Below are 22,004 nucleotides of genomic sequence, written 5' to 3'. Positions count from 1 at the left end.
ATGCACGAGGGCAACGAAGGCTATCCCGTCTGGTCCGAACCGACAGAAGGTCGACTGTGACACAAGTCACGGAAAATGTTAATGGTGGTCACGGGAGGAATGTGTCACAATACACAGTGCATCGCACCCTGCTGCGTATGGGGCTGCACACGGAGGACCAACAGCATATTAGGCAGGTGGTCATAATGTTTTGGCTGATTCTTGCACAAGACAACTGCCGCTCCGTTATAGAGTACTTCAACCATTTTACTGACAGACGAGAAAAATGAAATTAAAGAAAGGCTTTATTGCAAATAGAACGAACTACAAAAATAACACAGTGAATCGGGTGCAAAGTAACAAAAGGGTGAGGAGGAGGAAGCCTGTTTCGGCATCAAGAACGGTGTGTGCGTGTGTTTGTGTGGGGGGTTGTCTTGACTGTTTTCGCAGTTCCTGGGGAATGATCTGAAAGAGAAAGGAAAGCCAAGAACATGGGGGAGAAGAGGCGGGGGGGGGGGGGGGGGGAAAGAGAAAAATACTTTAGGTTGAGGATCTTTGCGCGCGCTGGTCCCAAACACGGACGGGCAACCAATCATTACGATCGCCCCATGCTTAAAAATGGACAGGCGGCATCTCTGGATGGAAGGAATGGTTGACCTTGCAAGTCTTCGAAGGGTCTCGACCCGAAACGTCACCCATTCCTTCTCTCGGGAGATGCAGCCCATCCCGCTGAGTTACTCCGGCGTTTTGAGTCTGTCTTCGGTGTGAACCAGCACATGCAGTTCCTTCCTGCACACACTTTCAAATCTTTATTACGAGACGACCTCGTGGACCTGTCGGGTGCAAGGCTCACCTACGGACCCTGTGGGCCCGGCAACCCTCCCCCAACTGACAACCCGTGGACCTGTTGGCGGATGGGGTGTCTCCCCCCGGGGCAGGGGCGAGAGGAAAGGGAGGGGGCCACTCACCCCTGCCCCTTGTGGCCGGTAGAAGGAGAGCGGCCACATGTTCGTCCTGCCGGCGGCCATCTTGTTTGACCCTCTGCCACAGCGCTGCACCATGGGAGGAAGGTCAGACGCGGGGCATGCCGGGGGGAAGGAAGCTGAGTTACTCCAGTTGGGGGAGGGTTGCCCAATCTATCTTCAGTGTAAACCAGCATCTGCAGTTCCTTCCTAAACACTTTTAAATCTTTCTTTCAACAGCAGCATTTTGTTCTTACTCTTCGTAAATCTAGTGTGGTATCTGTCCAACTTTTGTCAGACTTCACCTGGCACTTGGCGTTCGTTGTTCCCTTCATCCTGTACCTGTAGGCTGCGGATGGTTTGATTGTAATCATGTACAGTGTAGGAAAACAAAACTGCAGATGCTGGTTTAAATCGAAGGTGGGCACAGAAATGCTGGAGTAACTCAGCGGGTCAGGCAGCATCTCGGGAGAGAAGGAACGGGTGACTGACAAATCAGTCTGAAAAAGGGTCTCGACCCGAAACGTCGCCCATTCCTTCTTTCCCGAGATGCTGCCTGACCCAGCTGAGTTACTCCGGCATTTTGCGTCTACCATTGTAATCACGTACAGGTCTGCCACCCCCACTTTACGGCAACTGGCACCTCTTTTAATCCGGACAAACTTACCAGAGCGCACTTGAAATCCCTCCACCGGAAGCCCCCCCCCCTCCACCGAAAACGTGGCACCCAGGTCGGGTGAGGCGACCGATCTCGACCTCATCGGGACTTCCGCGGCCGAACGGCGGATCAAATTTACCCCCCCCCGCTGCAGATCAGTCCCCATAGCCGACTTTGCGGGCCGATATCTCGGCCGCCTGGCGGAACATTCCGGTACCGTTGGGAACTCCTCTCGGAGGCCGGAAAATCACCGGTGAACCCGTATAGCTGTACCTCGGTGCATGCAACGAGGGGAAACTAAACTAAAAACTGGGTAAAGCCGAGAAGGTAGTCTCAAAATGCCGGAGTAACTCAGCGGGTCAGGCAGCATCTGTGGAGAACATGGATAGGTGACGTTTCACAGAGTGCTGGAGTAACTCAGCGGGTCAGGCAGCATCTGCGGGGAACATGGATAGGTAACGTTTCACAGAGTGCTGGAGTAACTCAGCGGGTCAGGCAGCATCTGTGGAGAACATGGATAGGTGACATTTCACAGAGTGCTGGAGTAACTCAGGGGGTCAGGCAGCATCTCTGGAAAGAACCAGGGGCCACACACACAGTCTAAGAATAAAGGGGAGGCCATTTAAAACTGAGGTGAGAAAAAAAAACGTTTCCACCCAGAGAGTTGTGAATGTGTGGAATTCTCTGCCACAGAGGGCAGTGGAGGCCAATTCGCTGGATGAATTTAAAAGAGAGTTAGATGGAGCTCTAGGGGCTAGTGGAATCAAGGGATATGGGGAGAAGGCAGGCACGGGTTACTGATTGTGGATGATCAGCCATGATCACAATGAACGGCGGTGCTGGCTCGAAGGGCCGAATGGCCCCCTCCTGCTCCTAAGAAGGGTCTCGACCCGAAACGTCACCCATTCCTTCTCTCCCGAGATGCTGCCTGACCAGCTGAGTTTCTCCAGCATTTTGTGTCTACCTGCTGTTCTTTCCCACACGTGCAGCTGTGAGTGTGTGATGGTTGAACGTACTGCTCAATGATGTCCGGCGTCCCTTCATTCAGTGGTCTCCATGTTCTCCTCTTCCTCCTCAGCTCCCTCGGTCGCCTCTTCCTCTCCCTCCTTCTTCTCGGGCGGCTTCTCGTACGCCTTCTCTGACGGCGTCACGATCACCCCATCCCAGGTGGACATCTCGACGGCCAGGCCTGGGCAAACGGGAGGACCACAGGGTCACAGAGGAAGAGGGGGGAGAGGAAGAGAGGAAGAGAGGGGGGAGAGGAAGAGAGGGGGGAGAGGCAGAGAGGGGGGAGAGGAAGAGAGGGGGGAGAAGAAGAGAGGGGGAGAGGAAGAGAGGGGGAGAGGAAGAGAGGGGGAAGTGGAAGAGAGGGGGAAGTGGAAGAGAGGGGGGAGAGGAAGAGAGGGGGGAGAGGAAGAGAGGGGGGAGAGGAAGAGAGGGGGGAGAGGAAGAGAGGGGGGAGAGGAAGAGAGTGGAGGAAGAGAGGGGGGAGAGGAAGAGAGGGGGGAGAGTGGAGGAAGAGAGGGGGGAGAGGAAGAGAGGGGGAGAGGAAGAGAGGGGGAGAGGAAGAGAGGGGGGAGAGGAAGAGAGGGGGAAGAGGAAGAGAGGGGGGAGAGGAAGAGAGGAAGAGGGGGGAGAGTAAGAGGGGGGAGAGGAAGAGAGGGGAGAGGAAGAGGGGGGAGGAAGAGAGGGGGAGGAAGAGAGGGGGGAGTGGAGGAAGAGAGGAAGAGAGGGGGGAGAGGAAGAGAGGGGGGAGAGGAAGAGAGGGGGGAGTGGAGGAAGAGAGGGGGGAGTGGAGGAAGAGAGGGGGGAGTGGAGGAAGAGAGGGGGGAGTGGAGGAAGAGAGTGGGAGAGGAGGAGAGGGGGTATTAGAGGAGAAGGGGGAGTGGAGGAGAGGGGAGAGGAAGGGAGTTCAACAGAGAGGGGGGAGAGGAAGAGAGAGGGGGAGAGGAAGAGAGAGGAGGGAGAGGAAGAGAGAGGGGGAGAGGAAGGGAGTTCAACAGAGGGGGGGAGGAAAAGGGGTGGAAGAGGGGGGAGAGGAAGGAGTTCAACAGAGAGGGGGGAGAGGGAGGGAGTTCAACAGAGAGGGGGGGAGAGGAAGGGAGTTCAACAGAGAGGGGGGAGAGGGGAGGGAGTTCAACAGAGAGGGGGGAGAGGAAGGGAGTTCAACAGAGAGGGGGGAGAGGGAGGGAGTTCAACAGAGAGGGGGGAGAGGAAGAGAGGGAGTGCAAGAGAGAGGGGGGAGTGGAGGAGAGAGGGGGGAGTGGAGAGTGGAGGGGGGGAGAGGGAGGGAGTGGAGGAGAGGGGGGGTGGAGAGTGGAGGGGGGGGGGTTGAGCAGTGGAGAGGGGGGGGGGAGAGTGGAGGGGGGGGGGGGGGGAGAGAGGCAGGACCATGCATCAGACTTACTGCTGGCATCTCCTTCAAGTCCTAAGATTTTGCGGTAGCCCCCGTGGGAGAGAATGCGGACCAGGGTCTGAGCGGTGAAACACACCATGTCCTGGCACAAAACAAAAACACTCGGGTGTTACAAGGAGTGATGCAGACAGTCGGCCGAACTTGCATCTTATGTCCCAGGTGAACTTCTCTACATCGGCGAGACCAAGCGCAGGCTCGGCGATCGTTTCGTTATCAGTCCATCTTAACCTACCTGATCTCCCGGTGGCTCAGCACTTCAACTCCCCCTCCCACTCCCAGTCTGACCTGGGCCTCCTCCACTGTCAGAGTGAGGCCCAGCGCAAATTGGAGGAACAGCACCTCTTATTTCACTTTGACAGCTTACAGCCCAGCGGTATGAACATTGACTTCTCCAACTTCAGATAGCCCCTGCTTTCCCTCTCTATCCCCTCCCCAGTTCTCCACCAGTCTTCCTGTCTCCGACTACATGTTATCTTTGTCCCGCCCCCTCTATAGACACCACCGTCTATAACGCCCCCCCCCACCCGAACCCTCAGTCTGAAGAAGGGTCTCGACCAGAAACGTCACCCATTCCTTCTCTCGAGAGATGCTGCCCGACCCGCTGAGTTACCCCGGTATTTTGTGTCTATCTTGCAACTTATCGCCATGACTTGAAAACATACGTATTCAAAATGGATTCCCCACTGTAATTCTGGAAACGCACCAACACACAGACCGACGGCACAATGGCAATTCTGCTGCCTCACAGCATCTGGTACTATAGACAATAGGGGCAGGAGGAGGCCATACGGCCCTTTGAGCCAGCACCGCCATTCAATGCGATCATGGCTGATCATTCTCAATCAGTACCCCGTTCCTGCCTTCTCCCCGTACCCCCTGACTCCGCTATCCTTAAGAGCTCTATCTAGCTCTCTCTTGAATGCATTCAGAGAATTGGCCTCCACTGCCTTTTGAGGCAGAGAATTCCACAGATTCACAACTCTCTGACTGAAAAAGTTTTTTCCTCATCTCCGTTCTAAATGGCCTACCCCTTATCCTTGTTCTGGACTCCCCCAACATTGGGAACATGTTTCCTGCCTCTCACGTGTCCAACCCCTTAATAATCTTATACGTTTCGATAAGATCTCCTCTCATCCTTCTAAATTCCAGTGTATACAAGCCTAGTCGCTCCAGTCTTTCAACATATGACAGTCCCGCCATTCCGGGAATTAACCTAGTAAACCTACGTTGCACGCCCTCAATAGCAAGGATATCCTTCCTCAAATTCGGAGACCAAAACTGCACACAGTACTCCAGGTGCGGTCTCACTAGGGCCCTGTACAACTGCAGAAGGACCTCTTTGCTCCTATACTCAACCCCTCTTGTTATGAAGGCCAACATTCCATTGGCTTTCTTCACTGCCTGCTGAACCTGCATGCTTCCTTTCAGTGTACCAAACTACAGCTTTTCACTGTACCTCACTCGGTGCCTTTTGTGTCTGTCTTTGGTTTAACCTGGCAGCTGCAGATCCTTCCAGCACATAGAAACAGGCCATTTGGCCCACAGTGTCCGTGCCAACCAGCGATCACCCGTTCACACTAGTTCTATCCCACACACCATGGGACAATTCTGCCGAAGCCAATTAACCTACAAACCTGTACGTCTGGAGCACCCGGGGGAAAACCACGCAGGTCACGGGGAGAAGGTACAAACTCCACACAGACAGCACCCGAGGTCAGGATGGAAGCAGGGTTCCTGGCGCTGTGAGGCTGCAACCGTGTTGGCGGCACGGTGGCACAGCAGTAGAGTTGCAGCCTTACAGCGAATGCAGCGCCGAAGACCCGGGTTCCATCCCAACCACGGCTGTACAGAGTTTGTACGTTCTCCCCGTGACCTGCGTGGGTTTTCTCCGAGATCTTCGGTTTCCTCCCACGCTCCAAAGACGTGCAGATTTGCAAGTTAAATGACTTGGTAAATGTAAAAAATTGTCCCTAGTGGGTACAGGATAGTGTTGGTGTGCTGGGATCGCTGGTCGGCGCGGAGCCGGTGGGCCTGTTTCCGCGCTGTATCTCTAAACTAAACTAAGTTAGGTGCACAATAAAGTTCCCCAGGGCTGCACTTGAGGCCCCCAAACTAATCAATCAGATTGCATGTTGGGAGGGATGGTGTTTTCATGCTGGGTCCCACATTTAGGAACAGGACTGATTATTAAGGGGTTGGACACGTTAGAGGCAGGAAACATGTTCCCAATGTTGGGGGAGTCCAGAACCAGGGGCCACAGTTTAAGAATAAGGGGTCGGCCATTTAGAACTGAGATGAGAAAAAACTTTTCCAGTCAGAGTTGTGAATCTGTGGAATTCTCTGCCTCAGAAGGCAGTGGAGGCCAATTCTCTGAATGCATTCAAGAGAGAGCTGGATAGAGCTCTTAAGGATAGCGGAGTCAGGGGGTATGGGGAGAAGGCAGGAACGGGGTACTGATTGAGAATGATCAGCCATGATCACAGTGAATGGCGGTGCTGGCTCGAAGGGCCGAATGGCCTCCTCCTGCACCTATTGTCTATTGATTCTCTGCTAGCTTTACTCAAACTGAGGCAGTAACTCTACCGCTGTGCTGCTCTGCACGTGTCAAGGGAAGGCTCCTTCCTACCTGTTGTTCCAGCGTCATCACGGTGTGTACTCGGAAGTTCCCACTTTCACAGGGGTCTGTAATTCCGACTGATCCAGGCAGGAACAAGCCCGCTGCAAGGAGCTGCAAGCATCGCCTGTGGGGAACAAGTGATCCAGGAGTCACGCGATTGAAGGAACTGCAGATGCCGGTTTAAACCGAAGAAGAAGCGAAGCGATCAAGAATCTATCTCTGCCGTAAAAATATCCACTGACTCGTGGCCTCCACAGCAAAGAATCCCACAGATTCCCATATGTTGAAAGACTGGGAGCGACTAGGCTTGTATACACTGGAATTTAGAAGGATGAGAGGAGATCTTATCGAAACGTATAAGATTATTAAAGGGTTGGACACGTTAGAGGCAGGAAACATGTTCCCAATGATGGGGGAGTCCAGAACCAGGGGCCACACAGTTTAAGAATAAGGGCTAGGCCATTTAGAACTGAGATGAGGAAAAACTTTTTCAATCAGAGAGTTGTGAATCTGTGGAATTCTCTGCCTCAGAAGGCAGTGGAGGCCAATTCTCTGAATGCATTCAAGAGAGAGCTAGATAGAGCTCTTAAGGATAGCGGAGTCAGGGGGTATGGGGAGAAGGCAGGAACGGGGTACTGATTGAGAATGATCAGCCATGATCACATTGAATGGCGGTGCTGGCTTGAAGGGCCGAATGGCCTAATCCTGCACCTATTGTCTATTGGCCGCCCGCTGACTAAAGAAATTCCTCCCCATCCCCTTCCTAAAGGAACGTCCTTTAATTCTGAGGCTGTGCCCTCCGGTCCTAGACTCTCCCACAGGTGGAAACATCCTCTCCACACCCACTCTATCCAGAGTGGGAAGATGGGTCTCGGCCTGAAACGTCACTCGTTCCTTCTCCCCAGAGATGCTGCCTGTTGTATGTTGAAAGGCTGGAGTGATTGGGCTTGTATACACTGGAATTTAGAAGGATGAGGGGGGATCTTATTGAAACATATAAGATAATTAGGGGTTGGACACATTAGAGGCAGGAAACATGTTCCCAATGTTGGGGGAGTCCAGAACAAGGGACCACAGTTTAAGAATAAGGGGTAGGCCATTTAGAACGGAGATGAGGAAGAACTTTTTCAGTCAGAGAGTGGTGAAGATGTGGAATTCTCTGCCTCAGAAGGCAGTGGAGGTCAGTTCGTTGGATGCTTTCAAGAGAGAGCTGGATAGAGCTCTTAAGGATAGTGGAGTGAGGGGGTATGGGGAGAAGGCAGGAACGGGGTACTGATAGAGAATGATCAGCCATGATCACATTGAATGGCGGTGCTGGCTTGAAGGGCCGAATGACCACCTCCTGCACCTATTGTTTATTCATCCCCTTCCTAAAGGAACGTCCTTTAATTCTGAGTCTGTGCCCTCCGGTCCTTGACTCTCCCACTGGTGGAAACATCCTCTCCACACCCACTCTATCCAGAGTGGGAAGAGGGTCTCGGCCCGAAACGTCACCCGTTCCTTCTCCCCAGAGATGCTGCCTGTCCCGCTGAGTTACTCCAGCATTTTGTGCCCATCGAAGTGAGCTGAAGACACTCGCATCACCAACGCAACCCCGATCCACCTCTCCAGAATACCCCCGGATGTACCTGAAGCCAACGTTGAGTGCCAGAGGCTGCCTGGATGGGTTGTTCATCACAGCAGAGTGACCCTGCAAAAGATTTCGAGTCGACTTGAGTTGGAGTAGGTAAGTAACGTACAAGTAATAAAGCTTAAAGCAAAGCCATTTTATAAACCACCGGACGGCCCGTGGACCTGTCGGGTTCCCGTTGTGATAGCGGTTGACGGAGGAAAAAATAAAGACGCCCAATTTTAATATTATCGAGCGGTCAAACTTTAACTTGAAGAGAATTTGAGCATTTACCTCGGGAGTCATCGTTCAATGAAGCACGCGTTTAATGACAACATTGAACATGGACGTATTAGATCAAAATGGCGATGTTTATTTAACGGGGTAGGAGCGTGCAAAATACAGCCAAAACGGTACACGATAACGCAACAAGTTGGACGAAACTTGATACTGCACACTGCAGGCGAATGGTGGGTAAGGTGCCCCTAAAAGTCTAGCGCTGTCGTGTACTTCGGGAACATGCACACATACATATATATATACGTTCAAGATGAGATTTTTAGTAATAGTGCGGCACGGTGGCGCAGCGGTAGAGTTGCTGCCTTACAGCGAATGCAGCGCTGGAGACTCAGGTTCCATCCTGACTACGGGCGCCGGCTGTACGGAGTTTGTACGTTCTCCCCGTGACCTGCGTGGGTTTTTCTCCGAGATCTTCGGTTTCCTCCCACACTCCAAGGACGTACAGGTATGTAGGTTAATTGGCTGGGTAAAATGTAAAAATTGTCCCCGGTGTGTGTAGGATAGTGTTAGTGTGCGGGGATCGCTGGGCGGCGCGGACTCGGTGGGCTGAAGGGCCTGTTTCCGCGCTGTATCTCTAAATCTAAAAAATAATAATAATATAGATAGATAATGCTGGCGGAATTTCTTTAGCCAGAGGGTGGCGAATCGGTAGGATTCATTGCTTACGCTCAGCCTTGGCGGTCTCCATTCCTTTCTGTCCTGGGCCTCCTCCACTGTCAGAGTGAGGCCCAGCGCAAATTAGAGGAACAGCACCTCATATTTCGCTTGGGCAGCTTACACCCCAGCGGTATGAACGCTGATTTCTCCAATTTCAAGTAATCCTTGCTTTCACTCTCTCTCCATCCCCTCCCCCTTCCCAGTTCTCCCACCAGTCTGACTGTCTCTGACTACATTTTATCTGTTAGCTTCACACAACCAACAATGATCTGTTGTACATTTTCCTCCATTTCCATTGTCTCATTTTCACACCTCACTTCCTTATCTCTGCATCTCCCTCTCCCCTGAAAAAGGGTCTTGACCTAAAACGCCACCATTTCCTTCTCTCCAGAGATGCTGCCTGACCCACTGAGTTACTCCAGTGCGTTGTGTTAATCAGCGGTATGAATGTTGATTTCAAGTAATACCTGCATTACCTCTCTCTCTCTCTCTCCCTCCCTCCCTCGCCCACCCTGGTCATCCTACCACCTCCACTGTTCACATCCTCGTATACCCTTCCCCAGCCAACAATGGACCATTGTGGGCTCCACCCTTCCTTGGTCATCTGTTGCCGGCCCTGCTTTGTTCTACCTCCAGTTCCTCCCCCCCCCCCAATCCTACTTTCAGTCTGAAGAAAGGTCCTGACCCGAAATATCACCTATCCATCGTCTTCATAGATATTGCTTGACCCACTGAGTTATGCCAGCACTTTGTGTCTATCCTAATGCACCAAGACCCGGGTTCAATCCCGACTACGGGCGCTGTCATTGAAACATAGAAAATAGGCACAGGAGGCGGCCATTTGGCCCTTCGAGCCAGCGCCGCCATTCACTGTGATCATGGCTGATCATCCACAATCAGTAACCCGTGCCTGCCTTCTCCCCATATCCCTTGATTCCGCTAGCCCCTAGAGCTCTATCTAACTCTCTTTTAAGTTCATCGAGCGAATTGGCCTCCACTTCCCTCTGTGGCAGAGCATTCACAACTCTCAAATTCACAACTCTCTGGGTGAAAATGTTTTTTTCTCACCTCAGTTTAAAATGGCCTCCCCTTTATTCTTAGACTGTGTGCGGCCCCTGGTTCTGGACCCCCCCCCCCCCCACCAACATTAGGAAATTTTTTCCTGCATCCAGCTTGTCCAGTCCTTTTATAATTTTATACGCTTCTGTAAGATCCCCACTCATCATTGTGCGATGAGACTGCGATCTCCCCACGCTGCACAGCCTCAACCGCGGACCCGATTAGTTTTGATCGCGGGTCTTCCAGCGGGACAATAGACAATAGGTGCAGGAGGAGGCCATTCGGCCCTTCGAGCCAGCACCGCCATTCAATGTGATCATGGATGATCGTTCTCAATCAGTACCCCGTTCCTGCCTTCTCCCCTTACCCCCTGATTCCGCTATCCTTAAGAGGTCTATCCAGCTCTCTCTTGCATGCATTCAGCGAATTGGCCTTCTGAGGCAGAGAATTCCACAGATTCACAACTCTCCGACTGAAAAAGTTTTTCCTCATCTCCGTTCTAAATGGCCTACCCCATATTCTTAAACTGTGTGTGGCCCCTGGTTCTGGACTCCCCCAACATTGGGAACATGTTTCCTGCCTCTAACGTGTCCAACCCCTTAATAATCTTATACGTTTCGACAAAAGTACGTACCAGCAGGTCAACGATCCATGGAGTCAAAGGCTCGAATCCAGGGAAGCGGCACCTTAAATCCTTCATCAGCCGGATCAGTACCTTCACTCTGAGAGGAGCAAGTGGGAGAGAGGTTACCCTAACCGTGACTAGATTCACCACCCCTGTGACATAAAGCACGGTGGCGCAGCGGTAAAGTTGTTGCCTCTTTCTACACAGCAACTCTACCGCTGCATCACCTAAACAGAACAATGATATTCCGACGCGGCGGCACAACAGATGCGTAGACACAAAATGCTGGAGTAACTCAGCGGGTCAGGCAGCATCTCTGGAGAGAAGGAACGGATAGAAATGAGAAACTGCAAGGGTAAAAAGACCCCAGTGGGAGTTATCTACAGGCCCCCAAACATAGGGTGCAAGTTGAACCAAGAGCTAAAATTGGCATGTCCAAATGTAATGCTACGGTGGTTATGGGAGATTTCAACATGCAGGTAGACTGGGAAAATCAGGTTGGTAATGGACCCCAGGAAAGAGAGTTTGTGGAGTGCCTCCGAGATTGATTCTTAAAACAGCTTGTACTGGAGCCTACTAGGGAGAAGGCAATTCTGGATTTAGTGTTGTGTAATGAACCTGATCTGATAAGGGGACTCGAGGTAAAAGAGCCAGTGATCACAATATGATAAGTTTTACTCTACAAATTGAGAGGGAGAAGGGAAAATCGGAAGTGTCAGTATTGCAGTATAGCAAAGGGGATTACAGAGGCATGAGCTGGCCAGATTTGACTGGAAGGAGACCCTAGCAGGGAAGACGGTGGAACAGCAATGGCAAGTATTCCTGGGAATAATGCAGAAGTTGCAGGATCAATTTATCCCAAAGACGAGGAAAGATTCCAAGGGGAGTAAGAGGGAAGAGAGTGGCTGACAAGGGAAGTCAAGGACAACATAAAAATAAAAGAGAATAAGTATAAATAGTAAAGAAGAGCTGGAAGCCAGAGGATTGGGACTTTTTTAAAGAGCAACAGAAGATGACTAAAAAGGCAATACGGGGAGAAAAGATGAGTTACGAGGGTAAACTAGCCAATAATATAAAGGAGGATAGTAAAAGCTTCTTTAGGTATGTGAAGAGGAAAAAAATAGTTAAGGCAAATGTGGGTCCCTTGAAGACAGAAGCGGGGGAATTTATTATGGGGAACAAGGAAATGGCAGACGAGTTGAACCGGTACTTTGGATCTGTCTTCACTAAGGAAGATACAGACAATCTCCCAGATGTTCTAATGGCCAGAGATCCTAGGGTGATGGAGGAACTGAAGGAAATTCACATTAGGCAGGAAATGGAGTTGGGTAGACTGATGGGACTGAAGGCTGATAAATCCCCAGGGCCTGATGGTCTACATCTCAGGGTACTTAAGGAGGTGGCTCTAGAAATCGTGGACGCATTGGTGATCATTTTCCAATGTTCTATAGATTCAGGGTCAGTTCCTGTGGATTGGAGGGTAGCTAATGTTACCCCACTTTTTAAGAAAGGAGGGAGAGAGAAAACAGGCAATCAGCAGTAGCAGCAGCAGCAATCAGCAGCAGCAAGCAGCAGCAGTAGCAAGCAGCACCAAGCTGTGTTGCTTGGGAAGTAGTGTGTGGGGATTGTGTGGGGATAGTAAGGAGTAAGACCTGTGTGATCTCCCGGACTAGTTTCGATCGCCTAGCTTGGGGTCGGAGAGGAATTTCCCGGATTTTTCCCCAAATTGGCCTGGGTTTTTTATCCGGTTTTTCGCCTCTCCCAGGAGATCACTCAGTTCTTTTGGGTGGGCGGTTGGAGCGGTTGGAGTAGCGGCCGGGCGGTAGGTTTAGTAACCGAGCGCGGGGCTTTGTTTGGAGAGTATGACTGCCAGGGCAGTTTTTTGTTCTGGGTGTCAGATGTGGGGAATCTGGGAGTCTGATAGACTTCCAGACATCCACATCTGCGCCAGGTGTGACGAGATGGGGCTCCTAAGGGACCGTATTAGGAACCTGGAGCGGCAGATTGATGACCTCCGTCTGATCAGGGAGAGTGAGGAGGTTATAGATAGGAGTTACAGGGAGGTGGTCACTCCTAGACCACGGGAGGTAGACAAGTGGGTCACTGTTAGGGGGGGCAAGGAGCAGAGGCAGGGACTAGGGAGTACCCCGGTGGCTGTACCCCTTGGAAATAAGTACTCCTGTTTAAGTACTGTTGGGGGGGACAGCCTACCTGGGGGCAACGACGGTGCCCGGGCCTCTGGCAAGGAGTCCGGCCCTGTTGCTCAGAAGGGTAGGGAAAGGAAGAGGAGAGCAGTAGTAATAGGGGACTCTATAGTGAGGGGGTCAGATAGGCGTTTCTGTGGACGCAGTCGGGAGACCCGGATGGTGGTTTGCCTCCCTGGTGCCGGTGTCCGGGATGTGTCTGAGCGTGTCCAGGATATCCTGAAAGGGGAGGGAGAGGAGCCAGAGGTCGTGGTACATATAGGTACCAACAATATAGGTAGGATAAGGGAAGAGGTCCTGAAAGGAGAATTCAGGGGGCTAGGAAGAGAGTTAAAAAAAAGGACTTCCAAAGTAATAATCTCAGGCTTACTGCCTGTGCCACGCGATAGTGAGAATAGGAATGGAGTGAGGTGGAGGATAAATACGTGGCTGAGGAACTGGTGCAGGGAGCAGGGTTTCAAGTTTCTGGATCATTGGGACCTCTTCTGGGGGAAGTATGACCTGTACAAAAAGGACGGGTTGCATCTGAAACCCGAGGGGAACCAATATCCTGGCGGGGAGATTTGCTAAAATAACTGCGGAGACTTTAAACTAGTACGGTTGGGGGGAGGGACTCAAACACAGATAGCTAACAGGCAGTGTGTGAGGCAGGAGGTAGAAAAGGGAAACACTCAGACCCAATATGTAGGAGAGAAAGAAGGGAAAAGAAATAAACTGAGAATAAGAAATGATGGGTCCCTTAAATGTGTATATTTTAATGCTAGGAGCATTGTAAGAAAGGTGGATGAGCTTAGAGCCTGGATTGACATCTGGAAGTATGATGTTGTGGCGATCAGTGAAACATGGTTGCAGGAGGGTTGCGATTGGCAATTAAATATTCCAGGATTTCATTGTTTCAGATGTGATAGAATCGGAGGGGCAAGAGGTGGGGGTGTTGCATTGCTTGTCAGGGAGGATATCACAGCAGTGCTTTGGCAGGACAGACTAGAAGGCTCGATTAAGGAGGCTGTTTGGGTGGAACTCAGAAATGAGAAAGGTTTAGCAACACTTATAGGGGTGTATTATAGACCGCCAAATAGGGAACGAGAATTGGAAGAGCAAATATGTAAGGAGATAGCAGATATTAGTAGTAAGCACAGAGTGGTGATTGTGGGTGATTTCAATTTTCCGTATATAGACTGGGAATCACATTCTGTTAAAGGGCTGGATGGTTTGGAGTTTGTAAAATGTGTGCAGGATAGTTTTTTGCAGCAATACGTAGAGGTGCCTACCAGAGAAGGGGCAGTGTTGGACCTCCTGTTAGGAAATGAGATGGGTCAGGTGACGGAGGTATGTGTTGAGGAGCACTTTGGGTCTAGTGATCATAATGCCATTAGTTTCAATATCATTATGGAGAAGGTCAAATCTGGACCAAGGGTTGAGATTTTGGATTGGAGAAAGGCTAATTTTGAGGAGATGAGAAAGGATTTAAAAGGAGTGAAATGGAAATTGTTGTTTTATGAAAAGGATATAATAGAGAAATGGAGGATATTTAAAGGTGAAATTTTGAGAGTACAGAGTCTTTATGTCCCTGTTCGGTGGAAAGGAAAGAATAATAATTTGAAAGAGCCGTGGTTTTCCAGGGAAATTGGACACTTGGTTCGGAAAAAGAGGGAGATATACAATAAATATAAGCGGCAGGGAGTAAATGAGGTTCTTGAGGAATATAAAGAATGTAAAAGGAATCTTAAAAAGGAAATTAGAAAAGCGAAAAAAAGATATGAGGCTGCTTTGGCAAGTAATGTAAAAGTAAACCCCAAGGGGTTCTACAGATATGTCAATAGCAAAAGGATAGTGAGGGATAAAATTGGTCCATTAGAGAGTCAGAGTGGACAGCTATGTGCTGAGCCGGAAGAAATGGGGGAGATATTAAACAATTTCTTTTCTTCGGTATTTACCGAGGAGAAGGATATTGAATTATGTGAGGTAAGCGAAACAAGTAGAGTAGTGATGGAAATTAGGAGGATTAAAGAAGAGGAGGTACGGACACTTTTGAAGAATATAAAAGTGGATAAGTCTCCAGGTCCTGATAGGATATTCCCTAGGACATTGAGGGAAGTTAGTGCAGAAATAGCAGGCGCTATGACGGAAATATTTCAAACGTCATTAGAAACAGGGATGGTGCCGGAAGATTGGCGCATTGCGCATGTTGTGCCTTTGTTTAAAAAAGGTTCTAAAAGTAAACCTAGCAATTATAGACCTATTAGTTTGACGTCTGTGGTGGGAAAATTAATGGAAAAGATACTTAGGGACAATATATATAATTATTTGGATAATCAAGGCCTGATTAGAAACAGTCAACATGGATTTGTGCCTGGAAGGTCATGTTTGACTAATCTTCTTGAATTTTTTGAAGAGGTTACCAGGGAAATTGATAAGGGCAAGGCTGTGGATGTTGTCTATATGGACTTCAGTAAGGCATTTGACAAGGTTCCACATGGAAGGTTGATTAAGAAGGTTAAATCGTTGGGTATTAATAGTGAGGTTGCAAGATGGATTCAACAATGGCTGAATGGGAGATACCAGAGGGTAACGGTTGACAATTGTATGTCAGGTTGGAGGCCAGTGTCTAGTGGAGTGCCCCAAGGATCTGTGTTGGGTCCACTGTTGTTTGTCATTTACATTAATGATCTGGATGATGGTGTGGCAAATTGGATTAGTAAATATGCAGATGATACTAAGATAGGTGGAGTAGTTGATAGTGAGGTAGATTTTCAAAGTCTACAGAGAGACTTGGGCCTTTTGGAAGGGTGGGCTGAAAGATGGCAGATGGAGTTTAATGCTGATAAGTGTGAGGTGCTGCATTTTGGTAGGACAAATCAAAATAGGACGTACAGGGTAAATGGTAGGGAATTGAGGAATGCAGTGGAACAGAGGGATCTGGGAATAACTGTGCATTGTTCCCTGAAGGTGGAATCTCATGTGGATAGGGTGGTGAAGAAGGCGTTTGGTATGCTTGCCTTTATAAATCAGAGCATCGAGTATAGAAGTTGGGATGTAATGTTGAAATTGTACAGGGCATTGGTGAGGCCGAATCTGGAGTATGGTGTGCAGTTCTGGTCGCCAAATTATAGGAAGGATGTCGACAAAATGGAGAGGGTACAGAGGAGATTTACTAGAATGTTGCCTGGGTTTCAGCACTTAGGCTACAGAGAGAGGTTGAACAGGTTGGGTCTTTATTCTTTGGAGCGTAGAAGGTTGAGGGGGGACTTGATAGAGGTTTTTAAAATTTTGAGAGGGACGGACAGAGTTGACGTGGGTAGGCTTTTCCCTTTGAGAGTGGGGAAGATTCCAACAAGGGGACATAGCTTCAGAATTGAGGGACAAAGGTTTAGGGGTAACATGAGGGGGAACTTCTTTACTCAGAGGGTTGTGGCTGTATGGAATGGGCTTCCGGTGGAAGTGGTGGAGGCTGGCTCGATTTTATTATTTAAGAGTAAATTGGATAGGTATATGGATAGGAGGGGATTGGAGGGTTATGGTCTGAGTGCAGGTAGATGAGACTAGGTCAGGGAGAATGGTCGGCGTGGACTGGTAGGGCCGGACAGGCCTGTTTCCATGCTGTAGTTGTTATATGTTATATGTTATATGTTATAGACGAGTTGGTCTGACATCAGTGGCGGGGAAGATGCTGGAGTCAATTATAAAAGACGAAATTGCGGAGCATTTGGATAGCAGTAACAGGATCGTTCCGAGTCAGCATGGATTTACGAAGGGGAAATCATGCTTGACTAATCTTCTGGAATTTTCTCCGAGATCTTCAGTTTCCTCCCACACTCCAAAGACGTGCAGGTTTTTGTAGGTTAATTGGCATGGTGTAAATGTATACATTGTCCCTAGGACAAGTGTAGGATAGTGTTTTAGTGTGCGGGGATCGCTGGTCGGCGCGGACCCGGTGGGCCGAAAGGGCCTGTTTCCGCGCTGTATCTCTAAACTAAACTGAACTAAACGTCGGGACCTGAACCAGCTCAGGATCAAGGATTGGTTTGGATGAAGCTGGCACACGACGCCCTTCCCAAGAGGAGCACACAGACATTGACTTACGTGGACTGAGACGAGTTTTCCTCGAACCAGCGAGCGTGTCGGATAGCTGCCAAAGCACTCTGCAGGACCTTGATATCCACTGGAAGAGAGAGAGACAGGTGTCAGCAGGGCGGGCAACAGAGAAATCAGCCGCTAGTTCAAGACGCCGAAATGGACTCTCTAATATTAGTGTGTAGGAAGGGCCTGCTGGTTTAAAACGAAGGGTGACACAAAAAATCTGGAGCAACTCAGCGGGACAGTTAGGAACAGGGGACGTACAACGAGATCTGGGTGTCCTAGTGCATCAGTAACTGAAAGGAAGCATGCAGGTACAGCAGGCAGTGAAGAAAGCCAGTGGAATGTTGGCCTTCATAACAAGAGGAGTTGAGTATAGGAGCAAAGAGGTCCTTCTGCAGTTGTACAGTGCCCTAGTGAGACTGCACCTGGAGTACTGTGTGCAGTTTTGGTCTCCACATTTGAGGAAGGATATTCTTGAGGGCGTGCAGCATAGGTTTACTAGGTTAATTCCAGGAATGGCGGGACTATTGTATCTTGAAAGACTGGAGCGACTAGGCTTGTATACACTGGAATTTAGAAGGATGAGAGGGGATCTTATCGAAACGTATAAGATTATTAAGGGGTTGGACACGTTAGAGGCAGGAAACATGTTCCCAATGTTGGGGGAGTCCAGAACCAGGGGCCACACAGTTTAAAAATAAGGGGTCGGCCATTTAGAACTGAGATGAGGAAAAACTTTTTCAGTCAGAGAGTTGTGAATCTGTGGAATTCTCTGCCTCAGAAGGCAGTGGAGGCCAATTCTCTGAATGTATTCAAGAGAGAGCTAGATAGAGTTCTTAAGGATGGCGGAGTCAGGGGGTATGGGGAGAAGGCAGGAACGGGGTACTGATTGGAAATGATCAGCCATGATCACATTGAATGGCGGTGCTGGCTCGAAGGGCAGAATGGCCTCCTCCTGCACCTATTGTCTATTGACAGGCAGCATCTCCGGAGAGAAGGAACCCCTCTTCCATTATAGATGAGGCTCTTTCTAAGGTCTCCACGATATCCCGCGGCTCTGCTCTTGCTCGCCCCATTCGTAACAAGGACAGAGTCCCCCCTTGTCCTCACCTTCCACCCCATCAGCCGTCGCATACAGCATATAATCAATCCTTCAACATTTTCGCCACCTCCAACGGGACCCCACTACTGGCCACATCTTCCCATCTGCTCCCCTTTCTACGTTCCGCAGAGACCGTTCCCTCCGAGACTCCCCGGTCAACTCGACCCGAAACGTCACCCGTTCCTTCTCTCCAGAGATGCTGCCTGGCCCGCTGAGTTACTCCAGCATTTTGTGTCTGCCAGCCTCCAGATTCAGGGGCAGTTTGTTCCCGGCTGTTATCAGGCAACTGAACCATCCTACCACAACCAGAGAGCAACGCTGAACTACTATGTACCTCTTTGGTGACCCTCGGACTATCCTTGATCGGTCTTTGCTGGCTTTACCTTACACTAAACGTTAGGGCGGCACGGTGGCGCAGCGGTAGAGTTGCCGCCTTACAGCGAATACAGCGCCGGAGACTCAGGTTCGATCCTGACTACGGGCGTCGTCTGTACGGAGTTTGTACGTTCTCCCCGTGACCTGCGTGGGTTTTCTCCGAGATCTTCGGTTTCCTCCCACACTCCAAAGACATACAGGTTTGTAGGTAAATTGACTGGGTAAATGTAAAAAATTGTCCCTAGTGTGTGTAGGATAGTGTTAATGTGTGGGGATCGCTGGGTGGCACGGACTCGGTGGGCCGAAGGGCCTGTTTCCGCGCTGTATCTCTAAATCTAAATTCCGCTTATCGTGTATCTGTACACTGTGGACGGCTCGATTGTAATCGTGTATTGTCTTTCCGCTGACTGGTTAGCACGCAACAAAAGGGATGTAGGTTAATTGACTGGGTAAATGTAAAAATTGTCCCTAGTGGTGTGTAGGATAGTGTTAGTGTGCGGGGATCGCAGGGCGGCGCGGTCTCGGTGGGCCGAAGGGCCTGTTTCCGCGCTGCATCTCTAAATCTAAATTCCCCATATCGTGTATCTGTACACTGTAAATGGATCGATTGTAATCGTGCGTCGTCTTTCCGCTGACTGGTTAGCACGCAACAGAAGCTTTTCACTGTACCTCGGTACACACGTGACAATAAACGAAACTGAACTAAAGCAAGAGTAGTTGAAAGGAGAAAGGCCGAGGTTGTTGAAAAGGTTTGGAGAAACCCACGCGTACTTACAGTGGAGCTCTGGATCCAGCTTGCGTAGGTTGGGCGGTACGGTGGTGATCAGAATTTTAACCGTGGCATCCGGCGAACTGATCTCAAAGCCGGTCTCGTTTGTGATCATGGTGAGGGCTGCAAGCAAATGGGGCGTGTTAGTCTGTAAACACAGTAAGGCCAAGCACCTCCCGCCTTCTCACGGGTACAGATACAGAGCTGACATAGGCCCCGCGGCCCACCGACCAACGATCCCTGCGCGCTAGCACTGTCACGGTGGCGCAGCGGGTAGAGCTGCTGCCTCACAGCCAATGCAGCGCCGGAGACCCGGGTTCCACCCCGACTACCGGTGCTGTCTGTACGGAGTTTGTACGTTCTCCCCGTGACCCGCGGGGTTTTCTCTTCGGTTTTTGCTCCCACGCTCCAAAGACGTGCGGGTTTGTAGGTTAATTGGCTTGGCAAATGTAAAACATTGTCCCTAGTGTGTGTAGGATAGTGTTAGTGTGCAGGGATCGCTGGTCGGCGCGGACCCGGTGGGCCAAAGGGCCTGTTTCCGCGCTGTATCTCTAAACTAAACTACCAAATAGTGAAAGGCCTAGGTAGAATAGACGTGGAGAGGATGTTTCTACTAGTGGGAGAGTCTAGGACCAGGGGGCACAGAGTTAAAGGACATTCCTGTAGGAAGGAGACGAGGAGGAATTTCTTTAGTCAGAGGGTGGTGAATCTGTGGAATTCATTGCCACAGATGGCTATGTAGGCCAAGTCAATGGATATTATTAAAGCAGGGATAGATAGATTCATTACTAGTATGGGTGTTAGGGGAGAAGGCAGGAGAATGGGATTAAGAGGGAAAGATAAATCAGCCATGATTGAATGGCACGGTGGACCTGATGGGCCGAATGGCCTAATTATGCTCCTATCACATGAACTATCCTACACACTGGGGCATTTTACCGAAGCCAATTAACCTACGAATTTGGTCACAAAATGCTGGAGTAACTCAGCAGGTCAGACAGCATCTCGGGAGAGAAGGAATGGGTGATGAATTTGGATTGTGGGAGGAACCTGGAGAAAACCAACGTGGTCACGGGGAGAACTTACAACAGACAGCAGCCGTAGTCAGGATCGAACACCGGTCTCTGGCGCTGCGAGGCAGCAGCTCTACCCGCTGCGTCACGATGCCGCCCAAACGCCACAGCCAAATCCAGCCACGAAAACAAAATAAACAAAGAAAGGTAGACACAAATAGCTGGAGTAACTCAGCAGGTCAGGCAGCATCTCTGGACCGAAGGAATGGGTGACGTTTCGGGTTGAGACCCTTCTTCAGACTGATGTCACGGGAGGGGGCGGGACATGTGTCCCGCCCCCTCCCATGACATCAGTCTGAAGAAGGGTCTCATAGAAACATAGAAAATAGATGCAGGAGTAGGCCATTCGGCCCTTCGAGCCTGTACGCACCGCCATTCAATATGATCATGGCTGATCATCCAACTCAGTATCCCGTACCTGCCTTCTCTCCATACCCCCTGATCCCTTTAGCCACAAGGGCCACATCTAACTCCCTCTTAAATATAGCCAATGAACTGGCCTCAACTACCTTCTGTGGCAGAGAATTCCACAGATTCACCACTCTCTGTGTGAAAAAAAACTTTCTCATCTCGGTCCTAAAAGACTTCCCCCTTTATCCTTAAACTGTGACCCCTGGTTCTGGACTTCCCCAACATCGGGAACAATCTTCCTGCATCTAGCCTGTCCAACCCCTTAAGAATTTTGTGAGTTTCTATAAGATCTCGACCCGAAACGTCACCCATTCCTTCTCTCCAGAGATCGGCCATGGGCGGCACGGTAGCGCAGCGGTAGAGTTGCTGCTTTACAGCGAATGCAGCGCCGGAGACTCAGGTTCGATCCTGACTACGGGTGCTGCACTGTAAGGAGTTTGTACGTTCTCCCCGTGACCTGCGTGGGTTTACTCCGAGATCTTCGGTTTCCTCCCACACTCCAAAGACGTACAGGTATGTAGGTTAATTGGCTGGGTAAATGTAAAAAAAAAAAATTGTCCCTAGTGGGTGTAGGATAGTGTTAATGTACGGGGATCACTGGGCGGCACGGACTTGGAGGGCCGAAAAGGCCTGTTTCCGGCTGTATCTATATGATATGATAACATCGGGAACAATCTTCCTGCATCTAGCCTGTCCAACCCCTTAAGAATTTTGTGAGTTTCTATAAGATCTCGACCTGAAACGTCACCCATTCCTTCTCTCCAGAGATGAAGCCTGAACCGCTGAGTTACTCCAGCTTTTTTGTGTCTACCTTCCGTTGAAACAAGCACCTGCAGTTTTCTTTCCTCAATCAAAGAAAGGGGTGGCAATAAAATGCCCGGAGAAGTTAGCCGGCACTTACTTTCAGCAGGTTCCTGGGCCCGGAGCGTCTCCACCACTTTGTTGCCCAAAGCCGCCACAGCTTCCACTTCAAGGCAAAGGAAAACAAGACGATCAGTGAGTTGGGGGTGAAGAGGATGTTTGAGTGTGAGTGACTTGTGGGGAGGGGGAGGGAGTGAAGCAGAAGTTAAGATTGCAAGTTACAAAGTGAGCAATAACTTCCAGATCT

General features: G+C 50.1%; 1 protein-coding gene across 2 annotated transcripts in view; it reads right to left on the bottom strand.

Moving 5' to 3' along the window:
- Positions 1-266: 266 nt before the first annotated feature.
- Positions 267-22,004, bottom strand: part of ilf2 (interleukin enhancer binding factor 2) — a 39,886-nt gene continuing 18,148 nt past the window's right edge. The window contains exons 6-14 of one of the 2 annotated variants that reach the window (XR_013549662.1): positions 21,798-21,863; positions 19,419-19,535; positions 17,170-17,248; positions 10,892-10,979; positions 8,261-8,322; positions 6,642-6,756; positions 4,007-4,097; positions 2,564-2,788; positions 267-444 (exon numbers count right to left, since the gene is read on the bottom strand). Coding sequence is in view for 1 of the 2 variants with exons in the window: in XM_078432017.1 (XP_078288143.1) it covers positions 2,640-2,788; positions 4,007-4,097; positions 6,642-6,756; positions 8,261-8,322; positions 10,892-10,979; positions 17,170-17,248; positions 19,419-19,535; positions 21,798-21,863 (767 nt within the window). In the remaining variant the exon portion in view is untranslated. The remainder of the gene's footprint in view (positions 445-2,563; positions 2,789-4,006; positions 4,098-6,641; positions 6,757-8,260; positions 8,323-10,891; positions 10,980-17,169; positions 17,249-19,418; positions 19,536-21,797; positions 21,864-22,004) is intronic. The other variant, XM_078432017.1, reaches the window with a different exon arrangement.

The sequence above is a fragment of the Rhinoraja longicauda genome, chromosome 44 (genome assembly GCF_053455715.1).
Source record: "Rhinoraja longicauda isolate Sanriku21f chromosome 44, sRhiLon1.1, whole genome shotgun sequence".
In the NCBI taxonomy this organism is placed as follows: domain Eukaryota; kingdom Metazoa; phylum Chordata; class Chondrichthyes; order Rajiformes; family Arhynchobatidae; genus Rhinoraja; species Rhinoraja longicauda.
Note: the sequence above shows the minus strand (reverse complement) of the source record. Positions and strands in the feature narration are given on the sequence as shown.